Source organism: Mytilus californianus, unplaced genomic scaffold (assembly GCF_021869535.1).
Source record: "Mytilus californianus isolate M0D057914Y unplaced genomic scaffold, xbMytCali1.0.p SCAF_2, whole genome shotgun sequence".
Classification (NCBI taxonomy): domain Eukaryota; kingdom Metazoa; phylum Mollusca; class Bivalvia; order Mytilida; family Mytilidae; genus Mytilus; species Mytilus californianus.
In genome coordinates, this window is record NW_026262668.1 from 117,155,856 (window position 1) to 117,173,780 (window position 17,925).

Here is a 17,925-nt window from a genome sequence, read left to right on the forward strand (position 1 = left end):
GACAGGTTTGTGTCAGAGTCCATTCCACTGTCACTTATACTTACCATATACCATGTCAAGAAGGATATCATAGGAACTTGATAGGTTTGTGTTAGAGTCCATTCCACTGTCACTAATACTTACCATATCCCATGCCAGGAAGTATATCATAGGAACTTGATAGGTTTGTGTCAGAGTCCATTCCACTGTCAATAAAACTTACCATATCCCATGTCAGGAAGGATATCATAGGAATTTGACAGGTTTGTGTCAGAGTCCATTTCACTGTCAATAATACTTACCATATCCCATGTCAAGAAGGATATCATAGGAACTTGACAGGTTTGTGTCAGAGTCCATACCACTGTCACTAATACTTACCCTTTCCCATGTCAAGAAGGATGTCATAGGAATTTGACAGGTTTGTGTCAGAGTCCATACCACTGTCACTAATACTTACCCTATCCCATGTCAAGAAGGATATCATAGGAATATAGGTTTGTGTCAGAGTCCATTGCACTGTCAATAATACTTATCATATCCCATGTCAGGAAGGATATCATAGGAACTTGACAGGTTTGTGTCAGAGTCTATTCAACTGCCACTAATACTTGACAGGTTTGTGTCAGAGTCCATTCCACTGTCACTAATACTTACCATATCCCATGTCAGGAAGGATATCATAGGAACTTGATAGGTTTGTGTCAGAGTCCATTCCACTGTCACTAATACTTACCATATCCCATGTCAGGAAGGATATCATAGGATCTTGTCAGGTTGGTGTCAGAGTCCATTCCACTGTCAATAATACTTACCATATCCCATGTCAAGAAGGATATCATAGGAACTTCATAGGTTTGTGTCAGAGTCCATTCCACTGTCTCTCATACTTATCATATCCCATGTCAGGAAGGATATCATAGGAACTTGATAGGTTTGTGTCAGAGTCCATTCCACTGTCAATAATACTTACCATATCCCATGTCAGGAAGGGTATCATAGAACTTGACAGGTTTGTGTCAGAGTCCATTCCACTGTCAATAATACTTACCATATCCCATGTCAGGAAGGATATCATAGGAACTTGATAGGTTTGTGTCAGAGTCAATTCCACTGTCACTAATACTTACCATATCCCATGTCAAGAAGAATATCATAGGAACTTGACAGGTTTGTGTCAGAGTCCATACCACTGTCACTAATACTTACCATATCCCATGTAAGGAAGGATACCATAGGAATTTGACAAGTTTGTGTCAGAGTCCATTCCACTGTCAATAATACTTACCATATCCCATGTAAGGAAGGATATCATAGGAATTTGACAGGTTTGTGTCAGAGTCCATTCCACTGTCACTTATACTTACCATATACCATGTCAAGAAGGATATCATAGGAACTTGATAGGTTTGTGTTAGAGTCCATTCCACTGTCACTAATACTTACCATATCCCATGCCAGGAAGGATATCATAGGAACTTGATAGGTTTGTGTCAGAGTCCATTCCACTGTCAATAAAACTTACCATATCCCATGTAAGGAAGGATATCATAGGAATTTGACAGGTTTGTGTCAGAGTCCATTTCACTGTCAATAATACTTACCATATCCCATGTCAAGAAGGATATCATAGGAACTTGACAGGTTTGTGTCAGAGTCCATACCACTGTCACTAATACTTACCCTTTCCCATGTCAAGAAGGATGTCATAGGAATTTGACAGGTTTGTGTCAGAGTCCATACCACTGTCACTAATACTTACCCTATCCCATGTCAAGAAGGATATCATAGGAATATAGGTTTGTGTCAGAGTCCATTGCACTGTCAATAATACTTATCATATCCCATGTCAGGAAGGATATCATAGGAACTTGACAGGTTTGTGTCAGAGTCTATTCAACTGCCACTAATACTTGACAGGTTTGTGTCAGAGTCCATTCCACTGTCACTAATACTTACCATATCCCATGTCAGGAAGGATATCATAGGAACTTGATAGGTTTGTGTCAGAGTCCATTCCACTGTCACTAATACTTACCATATCCCATGTCAGGAAGGATATCATAGGATCTTGTCAGGTTGGTGTCAGAGTCCATTCCACTGTCAATAATACTTACCATATCCCATGTCAAGAAGGATATCATAGGAACTTCATAGGTTTGTGTCAGAGTCCATTCCACTGTCTCTCATACTTATCATATCCCATGTCAGGAAGGATATCATAGGAACTTGATAGGTTTGTGTCAGAGTCCATTCCACTGTCAATAATACTTACCATATCCCATGTCAGGAAGGGTATCATAGAACTTGACAGGTTTGTGTCAGAGTCCATTCCACTGTCAATAATACTTACCATATCCCATGTCAGGAAGGATATCATAGGAACTTGATAGGTTTGTGTCAGAGTCAATTCCACTGTCACTAATACTTACCATATCCCATGTCAAGAAGAATATCATAGGAACTTGACAGGTTTGTGTCAGAGTCCATACCACTGTCACTAATACTTACCATATCCCATGTAAGGAAGGATACCATAGGAATTTGACAAGTTTGTGTCAGAGTCCATTCCACTGTCAATAATACTTACCATATCCCATGTAAGGAAGGATATCATAGGAATTTGACAGGTTTGTGTCAGAGTCCATTCCACTGTCACTTATACTTACCATATACCATGTCAAGAAGGATATCATAGGAACTTGATAGGTTTGTGTTAGAGTCCATTCCACTGTCACTAATACTTACCATATCCCATGCCAGGAAGGATATCATAGGAACTTGATAGGTTTGTGTCAGAGTCCATTCCACTGTCAATAAAACTTACCATATCCCATGTAAGGAAGGATATCATAGGAACTTGATAGGTTTGTGTCAGAGTCCATTCCACTGTCAATAATACTTACCATATCCCATGTCAGGAAGGGTATCATAGAACTTGACAGGTTTGTGTCAGAGTCCATTCCACTGTCACTTATACTTACCATATACCATGTCAAGAAGGATATCATAGGAACTTGATAGGTTTGTGTTAGAGTCCATTCCACTGTCACTAATACTTACCATATCCCATGCCAGGAAGTATATCATAGGAACTTGATAGGTTTGTGTCAGAGTCCATTCCACTGTCAATAAAACTTACCATATCCCATGTCAGGAAGGATATCATAGGAATTTGACAGGTTTGTGTCAGAGTCCATTTCACTGTCAATAATACTTACCATATCCCATGTCAAGAAGGATATCATAGGAACTTGACAGGTTTGTGTCAGAGTCCATACCACTGTCACTAATACTTACCCTTTCCCATGTCAAGAAGGATGTCATAGGAATTTGACAGGTTTGTGTCAGAGTCCATACCACTGTCACTAATACTTACCCTATCCCATGTCAAGAAGGATATCATAGGAATATAGGTTTGTGTCAGAGTCCATTGCACTGTCAATAATACTTATCATATCCCATGTCAGGAAGGATATCATAGGATCTTGACAGGTTTGTGTCAGAGTCTATTCAACTGCCACTAATACTTGACAGGTTTGTGTCAGAGTCCATTCCACTGTCACTAATACTTACCATATCCCATGTCAGGAAGGATATCATAGGAACTTGATAGGTTTGTGTCAGAGTCCATTCCACTGTCACTAATACTTACCATATCCCATGTCAGGAAGGATATCATAGGATCTTGTCAGGTTGGTGTCAGAGTCCATTCCACTGTCAATAATACTTACCATATCCCATGTCAAGAAGGATATCATAGGAACTTCATAGGTTTGTGTCAGAGTCCATTCCACTGTCTCTCATACTTATCATATCCCATGTCAGGAAGGATATCATAGGAACTTGATAGGTTTGTGTCAGAGTCCATTCCACTGTCAATAATACTTACCATATCCCATGTCAGGAAGGGTATCATAGAACTTGACAGGTTTGTGTCAGAGTCCATTCCACTGTCAATAATACTTACCATATCCCATGTCAGGAAGGATATCATAGGAACTTGATAGGTTTGTGTCAGAGTCAATTCCACTGTCACTAATACTTACCATATCCCATGTCAAGAAGAATATCATAGGAACTTGACAGGTTTGTGTCAGAGTCCATACCACTGTCACTAATACTTACCATATCCCATGTAAGGAAGGATACCATAGGAATTTGACAAGTTTGTGTCAGAGTCCATTCCACTGTCAATAATACTTACCATATCCCATGTAAGAAAGGATATCATAGGAATTTGACAGGTTTGTGTCAGAGTCCATTCCACTGTCACTTATACTTACCATATACCATGTCAAGAAGGATATCATAGGAACTTGATAGGTTTGTGTTAGAGTCCATTCCACTGTCACTAATACTTACCATATCCCATGCCAGGAAGTATATCATAGGAACTTGATAGGTTTGTGTCAGAGTCCATTCCACTGTCAATAAAACTTACCATATCCCATGTCAGGAAGGATATCATAGGAATTTGACAGGTTTGTGTCAGAGTCCATTTCACTGTCAATAATACTTACCATATCCCATGTCAAGAAGGATATCATAGGAACTTGACAGGTTTGTGTCAGAGTCCATACCACTGTCACTAATACTTACCCTTTCCCATGTCAAGAAGGATGTCATAGGAATTTGACAGGTTTGTGTCAGAGTCCATACCACTGTCACTAATACTTACCCTATCCCATGTCAAGAAGGATATCATAGGAATATAGGTTTGTGTCAGAGTCCATTGCACTGTCAATAATACTTATCATATCCCATGTCAGGAAGGATATCATAGGAACTTGACAGGTTTGTGTCAGAGTCTATTCAACTGCCACTAATACTTGACAGGTTTGTGTCAGAGTCCATTCCACTGTCACTAATACTTACCATATCCCATGTCAGGAAGGATATCATAGGAACTTGATAGGTTTGTGTCAGAGTCCATTCCACTGTCACTAATACTTACCATATCCCATGTCAGGAAGGATATCATAGGATCTTGTCAGGTTGGTGTCAGAGTCCATTCCACTGTCAATAATACTTACCATATCCCATGTCAAGAAGGATATCATAGGAACTTCATAGGTTTGTGTCAGAGTCCATTCCACTGTCTCTCATACTTATCATATCCCATGTCAGGAAGGATATCATAGGAACTTGATAGGTTTGTGTCAGAGTCCATTCCACTGTCAATAATACTTACCATATCCCATGTCAGGAAGGGTATCATAGAACTTGACAGGTTTGTGTCAGAGTCCATTCCACTGTCAATAATACTTACCATATCCCATGTCAGGAAGGATATCATAGGAACTTGATAGGTTTGTGTCAGAGTCAATTCCACTGTCACTAATACTTACCATATCCCATGTCAAGAAGAATATCATAGGAACTTGACAGGTTTGTGTCAGAGTCCATACCACTGTCACTAATACTTACCATATCCCATGTAAGGAAGGATACCATAGGAATTTGACAAGTTTGTGTCAGAGTCCATTCCACTGTCAATAATACTTACCATATCCCATGTAAGAAAGGATATCATAGGAATTTGACAGGTTTGTGTCAGAGTCCATTCCACTGTCACTTATACTTACCATATACCATGTCAAGAAGGATATCATAGGAACTTGATAGGTTTGTGTTAGAGTCCATTCCACTGTCACTAATACTTACCATATCCCATGCCAGGAAGTATATCATAGGAACTTGATAGGTTTGTGTCAGAGTCCATTCCACTGTCAATAAAACTTACCATATCCCATGTCAGGAAGGATATCATAGGAATTTGACAGGTTTGTGTCAGAGTCCATTTCACTGTCAATAATACTTACCATATCCCATGTCAAGAAGGATATCATAGGAACTTGACAGGTTTGTGTCAGAGTCCATACCACTGTCACTAATACTTACCCTTTCCCATGTCAAGAAGGATGTCATAGGAATTTGACAGGTTTGTGTCAGAGTCCATACCACTGTCACTAATACTTACCCTATCCCATGTCAAGAAGGATATCATAGGAATATAGGTTTGTGTCAGAGTCCATTGCACTGTCAATAATACTTATCATATCCCATGTCAGGAAGGATATCATAGGAACTTGACAGGTTTGTGTCAGAGTCTATTCAACTGCCACTAATACTTGACAGGTTTGTGTCAGAGTCCATTCCACTGTCACTAATACTTACCATATCCCATGTCAGGAAGGATATCATAGGAACTTGATAGGTTTGTGTCAGAGTCCATTCCACTGTCACTAATACTTACCATATCCCATGTCAGGAAGGATATCATAGGATCTTGTCAGGTTGGTGTCAGAGTCCATTCCACTGTCAATAATACTTACCATATCCCATGTCAAGAAGGATATCATAGGAACTTCATAGGTTTGTGTCAGAGTCCATTCCACTGTCTCTCATACTTATCATATCCCATGTCAGGAAGGATATCATAGGAACTTGATAGGTTTGTGTCAGAGTCCATTCCACTGTCAATAATACTTACCATATCCCATGTCAGGAAGGGTATCATAGAACTTGACAGGTTTGTGTCAGAGTCCATTCCACTGTCAATAATACTTACCATATCCCATGTCAGGAAGGATATCATAGGAACTTGATAGGTTTGTGTCAGAGTCAATTCCACTGTCACTAATACTTACCATATCCCATGTCAAGAAGAATATCATAGGAACTTGACAGGTTTGTGTCAGAGTCCATACCACTGTCACTAATACTTACCATATCCCATGTAAGGAAGGATACCATAGGAATTTGACAAGTTTGTGTCAGAGTCCATTCCACTGTCAATAATACTTACCATATCCCATGTAAGGAAGGATATCATAGGAATTTGACAGGTTTGTGTCAGAGTCCATTCCACTGTCACTTATACTTACCATATACCATGTCAAGAAGGATATCATAGGAACTTGATAGGTTTGTGTTAGAGTCCATTCCACTGTCACTAATACTTACCATATCCCATGCCAGGAAGGATATCATAGGAACTTGATAGGTTTGTGTCAGAGTCCATTCCACTGTCAATAAAACTTACCATATCCCATGTAAGGAAGGATATCATAGGAATTTGACAGGTTTGTGTCAGAGTCCATTTCACTGTCAATAATACTTACCATATCCCATGTCAAGAAGGATATCATAGGAACTTGACAGGTTTGTGTCAGAGTCCATACCACTGTCACTAATACTTACCCTTTCCCATGTCAAGAAGGATGTCATAGGAATTTGACAGGTTTGTGTCAGAGTCCATACCACTGTCACTAATACTTACCCTATCCCATGTCAAGAAGGATATCATAGGAATATAGGTTTGTGTCAGAGTCCATTGCACTGTCAATAATACTTATCATATCCCATGTCAGGAAGGATATCATAGGAACTTGACAGGTTTGTGTCAGAGTCTATTCAACTGCCACTAATACTTGACAGGTTTGTGTCAGAGTCCATTCCACTGTCACTAATACTTACCATATCCCATGTCAGGAAGGATATCATAGGAACTTGATAGGTTTGTGTCAGAGTCCATTCCACTGTCACTAATACTTACCATATCCCATGTCAGGAAGGATATCATAGGATCTTGTCAGGTTGGTGTCAGAGTCCATTCCACTGTCAATAATACTTACCATATCCCATGTCAAGAAGGATATCATAGGAACTTCATAGGTTTGTGTCAGAGTCCATTCCACTGTCTCTCATACTTATCATATCCCATGTCAGGAAGGATATCATAGGAACTTGATAGGTTTGTGTCAGAGTCCATTCCACTGTCAATAATACTTACCATATCCCATGTCAGGAAGGGTATCATAAACTTGACAGGTTTGTGTCAGAGTCCATTCCACTGTCACTTATACTTACCATATACCATGTCAAGAAGGATATCATAGGAACTTGATAGGTTTGTGTTAGAGTCCATTCCACTGTCACTAATACTTACCATATCCCATGCCAGGAAGTATATCATAGGAACTTGATAGGTTTGTGTCAGAGTCCATTCCACTGTCAATAAAACTTACCATATCCCATGTCAGGAAGGATATCATAGGAATTTGACAGGTTTGTGTCAGAGTCCATTTCACTGTCAATAATACTTACCATATCCCATGTCAAGAAGGATATCATAGGAACTTGACAGGTTTGTGTCAGAGTCCATACCACTGTCACTAATACTTACCCTTTCCCATGTCAAGAAGGATGTCATAGGAATTTGACAGGTTTGTGTCAGAGTCCATACCACTGTCACTAATACTTACCCTATCCCATGTCAAGAAGGATATCATAGGAATATAGGTTTGTGTCAGAGTCCATTGCACTGTCAATAATACTTATCATATCCCATGTCAGGAAGGATATCATAGGATCTTGACAGGTTTGTGTCAGAGTCTATTCAACTGCCACTAATACTTGACAGGTTTGTGTCAGAGTCCATTCCACTGTCACTAATACTTACCATATCCCATGTCAGGAAGGATATCATAGGAACTTGATAGGTTTGTGTCAGAGTCCATTCCACTGTCACTAATACTTACCATATCCCATGTCAGGAAGGATATCATAGGATCTTGTCAGGTTGGTGTCAGAGTCCATTCCACTGTCAATAATACTTACCATATCCCATGTCAAGAAGGATATCATAGGAACTTCATAGGTTTGTGTCAGAGTCCATTCCACTGTCTCTCATACTTATCATATCCCATGTCAGGAAGGATATCATAGGAACTTGATAGGTTTGTGTCAGAGTCCATTCCACTGTCAATAATACTTACCATATCCCATGTCAGGAAGGGTATCATAGAACTTGACAGGTTTGTGTCAGAGTCCATTCCACTGTCAATAATACTTACCATATCCCATGTCAGGAAGGATATCATAGGAACTTGATAGGTTTGTGTCAGAGTCAATTCCACTGTCACTAATACTTACCATATCCCATGTCAAGAAGAATATCATAGGAACTTGACAGGTTTGTGTCAGAGTCCATACCACTGTCACTAATACTTACCATATCCCATGTAAGGAAGGATACCATAGGAATTTGACAAGTTTGTGTCAGAGTCCATTCCACTGTCAATAATACTTACCATATCCCATGTAAGGAAGGATATCATAGGAATTTGACAGGTTTGTGTCAGAGTCCATTCCACTGTCACTTATACTTACCATATACCATGTCAAGAAGGATATCATAGGAACTTGATAGGTTTGTGTTAGAGTCCATTCCACTGTCACTAATACTTACCATATCCCATGCCAGGAAGGATATCATAGGAACTTGATAGGTTTGTGTCAGAGTCCATTCCACTGTCAATAAAACTTACCATATCCCATGTAAGGAAGGATATCATAGGAATTTGACAGGTTTGTGTCAGAGTCCATTTCACTGTCAATAATACTTACCATATCCCATGTCAAGAAGGATATCATAGGAACTTGACAGGTTTGTGTCAGAGTCCATACCACTGTCACTAATACTTACCCTTTCCCATGTCAAGAAGGATGTCATAGGAATTTGACAGGTTTGTGTCAGAGTCCATACCACTGTCACTAATACTTACCCTATCCCATGTCAAGAAGGATATCATAGGAATATAGGTTTGTGTCAGAGTCCATTGCACTGTCAATAATACTTATCATATCCCATGTCAGGAAGGATATCATAGGAACTTGACAGGTTTGTGTCAGAGTCTATTCAACTGCCACTAATACTTGACAGGTTTGTGTCAGAGTCCATTCCACTGTCACTAATACTTACCATATCCCATGTCAGGAAGGATATCATAGGAACTTGATAGGTTTGTGTCAGAGTCCATTCCACTGTCACTAATACTTACCATATCCCATGTCAGGAAGGATATCATAGGATCTTGTCAGGTTGGTGTCAGAGTCCATTCCACTGTCAATAATACTTACCATATCCCATGTCAAGAAGGATATCATAGGAACTTCATAGGTTTGTGTCAGAGTCCATTCCACTGTCTCTCATACTTATCATATCCCATGTCAGGAAGGATATCATAGGAACTTGATAGGTTTGTGTCAGAGTCCATTCCACTGTCAATAATACTTACCATATCCCATGTCAGGAAGGGTATCATAAACTTGACAGGTTTGTGTCAGAGTCCATTCCACTGTCACTTATACTTACCATATACCATGTCAAGAAGGATATCATAGGAACTTGATAGGTTTGTGTTAGAGTCCATTCCACTGTCACTAATACTTACCATATCCCATGCCAGGAAGTATATCATAGGAACTTGATAGGTTTGTGTCAGAGTCCATTCCACTGTCAATAAAACTTACCATATCCCATGTCAGGAAGGATATCATAGGAATTTGACAGGTTTGTGTCAGAGTCCATTTCACTGTCAATAATACTTACCATATCCCATGTCAAGAAGGATATCATAGGAACTTGACAGGTTTGTGTCAGAGTCCATACCACTGTCACTAATACTTACCCTTTCCCATGTCAAGAAGGATGTCATAGGAATTTGACAGGTTTGTGTCAGAGTCCATACCACTGTCACTAATACTTACCCTATCCCATGTCAAGAAGGATATCATAGGAATATAGGTTTGTGTCAGAGTCCATTGCACTGTCAATAATACTTATCATATCCCATGTCAGGAAGGATATCATAGGATCTTGACAGGTTTGTGTCAGAGTCTATTCAACTGCCACTAATACTTGACAGGTTTGTGTCAGAGTCCATTCCACTGTCACTAATACTTACCATATCCCATGTCAGGAAGGATATCATAGGAACTTGATAGGTTTGTGTCAGAGTCCATTCCACTGTCACTAATACTTACCATATCCCATGTCAGGAAGGATATCATAGGATCTTGTCAGGTTGGTGTCAGAGTCCATTCCACTGTCAATAATACTTACCATATCCCATGTCAAGAAGGATATCATAGGAACTTCATAGGTTTGTGTCAGAGTCCATTCCACTGTCTCTCATACTTATCATATCCCATGTCAGGAAGGATATCATAGGAACTTGATAGGTTTGTGTCAGAGTCCATTCCACTGTCAATAATACTTACCATATCCCATGTCAGGAAGGGTATCATAGAACTTGACAGGTTTGTGTCAGAGTCCATTCCACTGTCAATAATACTTACCATATCCCATGTCAGGAAGGATATCATAGGAACTTGATAGGTTTGTGTCAGAGTCAATTCCACTGTCACTAATACTTACCATATCCCATGTCAAGAAGAATATCATAGGAACTTGACAGGTTTGTGTCAGAGTCCATACCACTGTCACTAATACTTACCATATCCCATGTAAGGAAGGATACCATAGGAATTTGACAAGTTTGTGTCAGAGTCCATTCCACTGTCAATAATACTTACCATATCCCATGTAAGGAAGGATATCATAGGAATTTGACAGGTTTGTGTCAGAGTCCATTCCACTGTCACTTATACTTACCATATACCATGTCAAGAAGGATATCATAGGAACTTGATAGGTTTGTGTTAGAGTCCATTCCACTGTCACTAATACTTACCATATCCCATGCCAGGAAGGATATCATAGGAACTTGATAGGTTTGTGTCAGAGTCCATTCCACTGTCAATAAAACTTACCATATCCCATGTAAGGAAGGATATCATAGGAACTTGATAGGTTTGTGTCAGAGTCCATTCCACTGTCAATAATACTTACCATATCCCATGTCAGGAAGGGTATCATAGAACTTGACAGGTTTGTGTCAGAGTCCATTCCACTGTCACTTATACTTACCATATACCATGTCAAGAAGGATATCATAGGAACTTGATAGGTTTGTGTTAGAGTCCATTCCACTGTCACTAATACTTACCATATCCCATGCCAGGAAGTATATCATAGGAACTTGATAGGTTTGTGTCAGAGTCCATTCCACTGTCAATAAAACTTACCATATCCCATGTCAGGAAGGATATCATAGGAATTTGACAGGTTTGTGTCAGAGTCCATTTCACTGTCAATAATACTTACCATATCCCATGTCAAGAAGGATATCATAGGAACTTGACAGGTTTGTGTCAGAGTCCATACCACTGTCACTAATACTTACCCTTTCCCATGTCAAGAAGGATGTCATAGGAATTTGACAGGTTTGTGTCAGAGTCCATACCACTGTCACTAATACTTACCCTATCCCATGTCAAGAAGGATATCATAGGAATATAGGTTTGTGTCAGAGTCCATTGCACTGTCAATAATACTTATCATATCCCATGTCAGGAAGGATATCATAGGATCTTGACAGGTTTGTGTCAGAGTCTATTCAACTGCCACTAATACTTGACAGGTTTGTGTCAGAGTCCATTCCACTGTCACTAATACTTACCATATCCCATGTCAGGAAGGATATCATAGGAACTTGATAGGTTTGTGTCAGAGTCCATTCCACTGTCACTAATACTTACCATATCCCATGTCAGGAAGGATATCATAGGATCTTGTCAGGTTGGTGTCAGAGTCCATTCCACTGTCAATAATACTTACCATATCCCATGTCAAGAAGGATATCATAGGAACTTCATAGGTTTGTGTCAGAGTCCATTCCACTGTCTCTCATACTTATCATATCCCATGTCAGGAAGGATATCATAGGAACTTGATAGGTTTGTGTCAGAGTCCATTCCACTGTCAATAATACTTACCATATCCCATGTCAGGAAGGGTATCATAGAACTTGACAGGTTTGTGTCAGAGTCCATTCCACTGTCAATAATACTTACCATATCCCATGTCAGGAAGGATATCATAGGAACTTGATAGGTTTGTGTCAGAGTCAATTCCACTGTCACTAATACTTACCATATCCCATGTCAAGAAGAATATCATAGGAACTTGACAGGTTTGTGTCAGAGTCCATACCACTGTCACTAATACTTACCATATCCCATGTAAGGAAGGATACCATAGGAATTTGACAAGTTTGTGTCAGAGTCCATTCCACTGTCAATAATACTTACCATATCCCATGTAAGAAAGGATATCATAGGAATTTGACAGGTTTGTGTCAGAGTCCATTCCACTGTCACTTATACTTACCATATACCATGTCAAGAAGGATATCATAGGAACTTGATAGGTTTGTGTTAGAGTCCATTCCACTGTCACTAATACTTACCATATCCCATGCCAGGAAGTATATCATAGGAACTTGATAGGTTTGTGTCAGAGTCCATTCCACTGTCAATAAAACTTACCATATCCCATGTCAGGAAGGATATCATAGGAATTTGACAGGTTTGTGTCAGAGTCCATTTCACTGTCAATAATACTTACCATATCCCATGTCAAGAAGGATATCATAGGAACTTGACAGGTTTGTGTCAGAGTCCATACCACTGTCACTAATACTTACCCTTTCCCATGTCAAGAAGGATGTCATAGGAATTTGACAGGTTTGTGTCAGAGTCCATACCACTGTCACTAATACTTACCCTATCCCATGTCAAGAAGGATATCATAGGAATATAGGTTTGTGTCAGAGTCCATTGCACTGTCAATAATACTTATCATATCCCATGTCAGGAAGGATATCATAGGAACTTGACAGGTTTGTGTCAGAGTCTATTCAACTGCCACTAATACTTGACAGGTTTGTGTCAGAGTCCATTCCACTGTCACTAATACTTACCATATCCCATGTCAGGAAGGATATCATAGGAACTTGATAGGTTTGTGTCAGAGTCCATTCCACTGTCACTAATACTTACCATATCCCATGTCAGGAAGGATATCATAGGATCTTGTCAGGTTGGTGTCAGAGTCCATTCCACTGTCAATAATACTTACCATATCCCATGTCAAGAAGGATATCATAGGAACTTCATAGGTTTGTGTCAGAGTCCATTCCACTGTCTCTCATACTTATCATATCCCATGTCAGGAAGGATATCATAGGAACTTGATAGGTTTGTGTCAGAGTCCATTCCACTGTCAATAATACTTACCATATCCCATGTCAGGAAGGGTATCATAGAACTTGACAGGTTTGTGTCAGAGTCCATTCCACTGTCAATAATACTTACCATATCCCATGTCAGGAAGGATATCATAGGAACTTGATAGGTTTGTGTCAGAGTCAATTCCACTGTCACTAATACTTACCATATCCCATGTCAAGAAGAATATCATAGGAACTTGACAGGTTTGTGTCAGAGTCCATACCACTGTCACTAATACTTACCATATCCCATGTAAGGAAGGATACCATAGGAATTTGACAAGTTTGTGTCAGAGTCCATTCCACTGTCAATAATACTTACCATATCCCATGTAAGAAAGGATATCATAGGAATTTGACAGGTTTGTGTCAGAGTCCATTCCACTGTCACTTATACTTACCATATACCATGTCAAGAAGGATATCATAGGAACTTGATAGGTTTGTGTTAGAGTCCATTCCACTGTCACTAATACTTACCATATCCCATGCCAGGAAGTATATCATAGGAACTTGATAGGTTTGTGTCAGAGTCCATTCCACTGTCAATAAAACTTACCATATCCCATGTCAGGAAGGATATCATAGGAATTTGACAGGTTTGTGTCAGAGTCCATTTCACTGTCAATAATACTTACCATATCCCATGTCAAGAAGGATATCATAGGAACTTGACAGGTTTGTGTCAGAGTCCATACCACTGTCACTAATACTTACCCTTTCCCATGTCAAGAAGGATGTCATAGGAATTTGACAGGTTTGTGTCAGAGTCCATACCACTGTCACTAATACTTACCCTATCCCATGTCAAGAAGGATATCATAGGAATATAGGTTTGTGTCAGAGTCCATTGCACTGTCAATAATACTTATCATATCCCATGTCAGGAAGGATATCATAGGAACTTGACAGGTTTGTGTCAGAGTCTATTCAACTGCCACTAATACTTGACAGGTTTGTGTCAGAGTCCATTCCACTGTCACTAATACTTACCATATCCCATGTCAGGAAGGATATCATAGGAACTTGATAGGTTTGTGTCAGAGTCCATTCCACTGTCACTAATACTTACCATATCCCATGTCAGGAAGGATATCATAGGATCTTGTCAGGTTGGTGTCAGAGTCCATTCCACTGTCAATAATACTTACCATATCCCATGTCAAGAAGGATATCATAGGAACTTCATAGGTTTGTGTCAGAGTCCATTCCACTGTCTCTCATACTTATCATATCCCATGTCAGGAAGGATATCATAGGAACTTGATAGGTTTGTGTCAGAGTCCATTCCACTGTCAATAATACTTACCATATCCCATGTCAGGAAGGGTATCATAGAACTTGACAGGTTTGTGTCAGAGTCCATTCCACTGTCAATAATACTTACCATATCCCATGTCAGGAAGGATATCATAGGAACTTGATAGGTTTGTGTCAGAGTCAATTCCACTGTCACTAATACTTACCATATCCCATGTCAAGAAGAATATCATAGGAACTTGACAGGTTTGTGTCAGAGTCCATACCACTGTCACTAATACTTACCATATCCCATGTAAGGAAGGATACCATAGGAATTTGACAAGTTTGTGTCAGAGTCCATTCCACTGTCAATAATACTTACCATATCCCATGTAAGGAAGGATATCATAGGAATTTGACAGGTTTGTGTCAGAGTCCATTCCACTGTCACTTATACTTACCATATACCATGTCAAGAAGGATATCATAGGAACTTGATAGGTTTGTGTTAGAGTCCATTCCACTGTCACTAATACTTACCATATCCCATGCCAGGAAGGATATCATAGGAACTTGATAGGTTTGTGTCAGAGTCCATTCCACTGTCAATAAAACTTACCATATCCCATGTAAGGAAGGATATCATAGGAATTTGACAGGTTTGTGTCAGAGTCCATTTCACTGTCAATAATACTTACCATATCCCATGTCAAGAAGGATATCATAGGAACTTGACAGGTTTGTGTCAGAGTCCATACCACTGTCACTAATACTTACCCTTTCCCATGTCAAGAAGGATGTCATAGGAATTTGACAGGTTTGTGTCAGAGTCCATACCACTGTCACTAATACTTACCCTATCCCATGTCAAGAAGGATATCATAGGAATATAGGTTTGTGTCAGAGTCCATTGCACTGTCAATAATACTTATCATATCCCATGTCAGGAAGGATATCATAGGAACTTGACAGGTTTGTGTCAGAGTCTATTCAACTGCCACTAATACTTGACAGGTTTGTGTCAGAGTCCATTCCACTGTCACTAATACTTACCATATCCCATGTCAGGAAGGATATCATAGGAACTTGATAGGTTTGTGTCAGAGTCCATTCCACTGTCACTAATACTTACCATATCCCATGTCAGGAAGGATATCATAGGATCTTGTCAGGTTGGTGTCAGAGTCCATTCCACTGTCAATAATACTTACCATATCCCATGTCAAGAAGGATATCATAGGAACTTCATAGGTTTGTGTCAGAGTCCATTCCACTGTCTCTCATACTTATCATATCCCATGTCAGGAAGGATATCATAGGAACTTGATAGGTTTGTGTCAGAGTCCATTCCACTGTCAATAATACTTACCATATCCCATGTCAGGAAGGGTATCATAAACTTGACAGGTTTGTGTCAGAGTCCATTCCACTGTCACTTATACTTACCATATACCATGTCAAGAAGGATATCATAGGAACTTGATAGGTTTGTGTTAGAGTCCATTCCACTGTCACTAATACTTACCATATCCCATGCCAGGAAGTATATCATAGGAACTTGATAGGTTTGTGTCAGAGTCCATTCCACTGTCAATAAAACTTACCATATCCCATGTCAGGAAGGATATCATAGGAATTTGACAGGTTTGTGTCAGAGTCCATTTCACTGTCAATAATACTTACCATATCCCATGTCAAGAAGGATATCATAGGAACTTGACAGGTTTGTGTCAGAGTCCATACCACTGTCACTAATACTTACCCTTTCCCATGTCAAGAAGGATGTCATAGGAATTTGACAGGTTTGTGTCAGAGTCCATACCACTGTCACTAATACTTACCCTATCCCATGTCAAGAAGGATATCATAGGAATATAGGTTTGTGTCAGAGTCCATTGCACTGTCAATAATACTTATCATATCCCATGTCAGGAAGGATATCATAGGATCTTGACAGGTTTGTGTCAGAGTCTATTCAACTGCCACTAATACTTGACAGGTTTGTGTCAGAGTCCATTCCACTGTCACTAATACTTACCATATCCCATGTCAGGAAGGATATCATAGGAACTTGATAGGTTTGTGTCAGAGTCCATTCCACTGTCACTAATACTTACCATATCCCATGTCAGGAAGGATATCATAGGATCTTGTCAGGTTGGTGTCAGAGTCCATTCCACTGTCAATAATACTTACCATATCCCATGTCAAGAAGGATATCATAGGAACTTCATAGGTTTGTGTCAGAGTCCATTCCACTGTCTCTCATACTTATCATATCCCATGTCAGGAAGGATATCATAGGAACTTGATAGGTTTGTGTCAGAGTCCATTCCACTGTCAATAATACTTACCATATCCCATGTCAGGAAGGGTATCATAGAACTTGACAGGTTTGTGTCAGAGTCCATTCCACTGTCAATAATACTTACCATATCCCATGTCAGGAAGGATATCATAGGAACTTGATAGGTTTGTGTCAGAGTCAATTCCACTGTCACTAATACTTACCATATCCCATGTCAAGAAGAATATCATAGGAACTTGACAGGTTTGTGTCAGAGTCCATACCACTGTCACTAATACTTACCATATCCCATGTAAGGAAGGATACCATAGGAATTTGACAAGTTTGTGTCAGAGTCCATTCCACTGTCAATAATACTTACCATATCCCATGTAAGGAAGGATATCATAGGAATTTGACAGGTTTGTGTCAGAG

General features: G+C 39.6%; 1 protein-coding gene across 49 annotated transcripts in view; it reads right to left on the minus strand.

Moving 5' to 3' along the window:
• LOC127728650 (target of rapamycin complex 2 subunit MAPKAP1-like) overlaps positions 1 to 17,925 on the minus strand; it is a 50,961-nt gene that overhangs the window by 22,679 nt on the left and 10,357 nt on the right. The window contains exon 1 of one of the 49 annotated variants that reach the window (XM_052236220.1): positions 17,636 to 17,684. The exons of 9 other annotated variants lie outside the window; for them this stretch is intronic. In XM_052236220.1, the coding sequence (XP_052092180.1) occupies positions 17,636 to 17,645 (10 nt within the window). In that variant the 5' untranslated portion in view covers positions 17,646 to 17,684. Of the gene's footprint in view, positions 1 to 281; positions 307 to 636; positions 708 to 1,030; positions 1,094 to 1,583; positions 1,609 to 1,938; positions 2,010 to 2,332; positions 2,396 to 3,200; positions 3,226 to 3,555; positions 3,627 to 3,949; positions 4,013 to 4,502; positions 4,528 to 4,857; positions 4,929 to 5,251; positions 5,315 to 5,804; positions 5,830 to 6,159; positions 6,231 to 6,553; positions 6,617 to 7,106; positions 7,132 to 7,461; positions 7,533 to 8,091; positions 8,117 to 8,446; positions 8,518 to 8,840; positions 8,893 to 9,393; positions 9,419 to 9,748; positions 9,820 to 10,378; positions 10,404 to 10,733; positions 10,805 to 11,127; positions 11,177 to 11,995; positions 12,021 to 12,350; positions 12,422 to 12,744; positions 12,794 to 13,297; positions 13,323 to 13,652; positions 13,724 to 14,046; positions 14,096 to 14,599; positions 14,625 to 14,954; positions 15,026 to 15,348; positions 15,398 to 15,901; positions 15,927 to 16,256; positions 16,328 to 16,807; positions 16,833 to 16,886; positions 16,912 to 17,241; positions 17,313 to 17,635; positions 17,685 to 17,925 lie in introns of those variants that run through there. 39 more of the 49 variants (XM_052236204.1, XM_052236236.1, XM_052236240.1 and 36 more) reach the window with 39 other exon arrangements.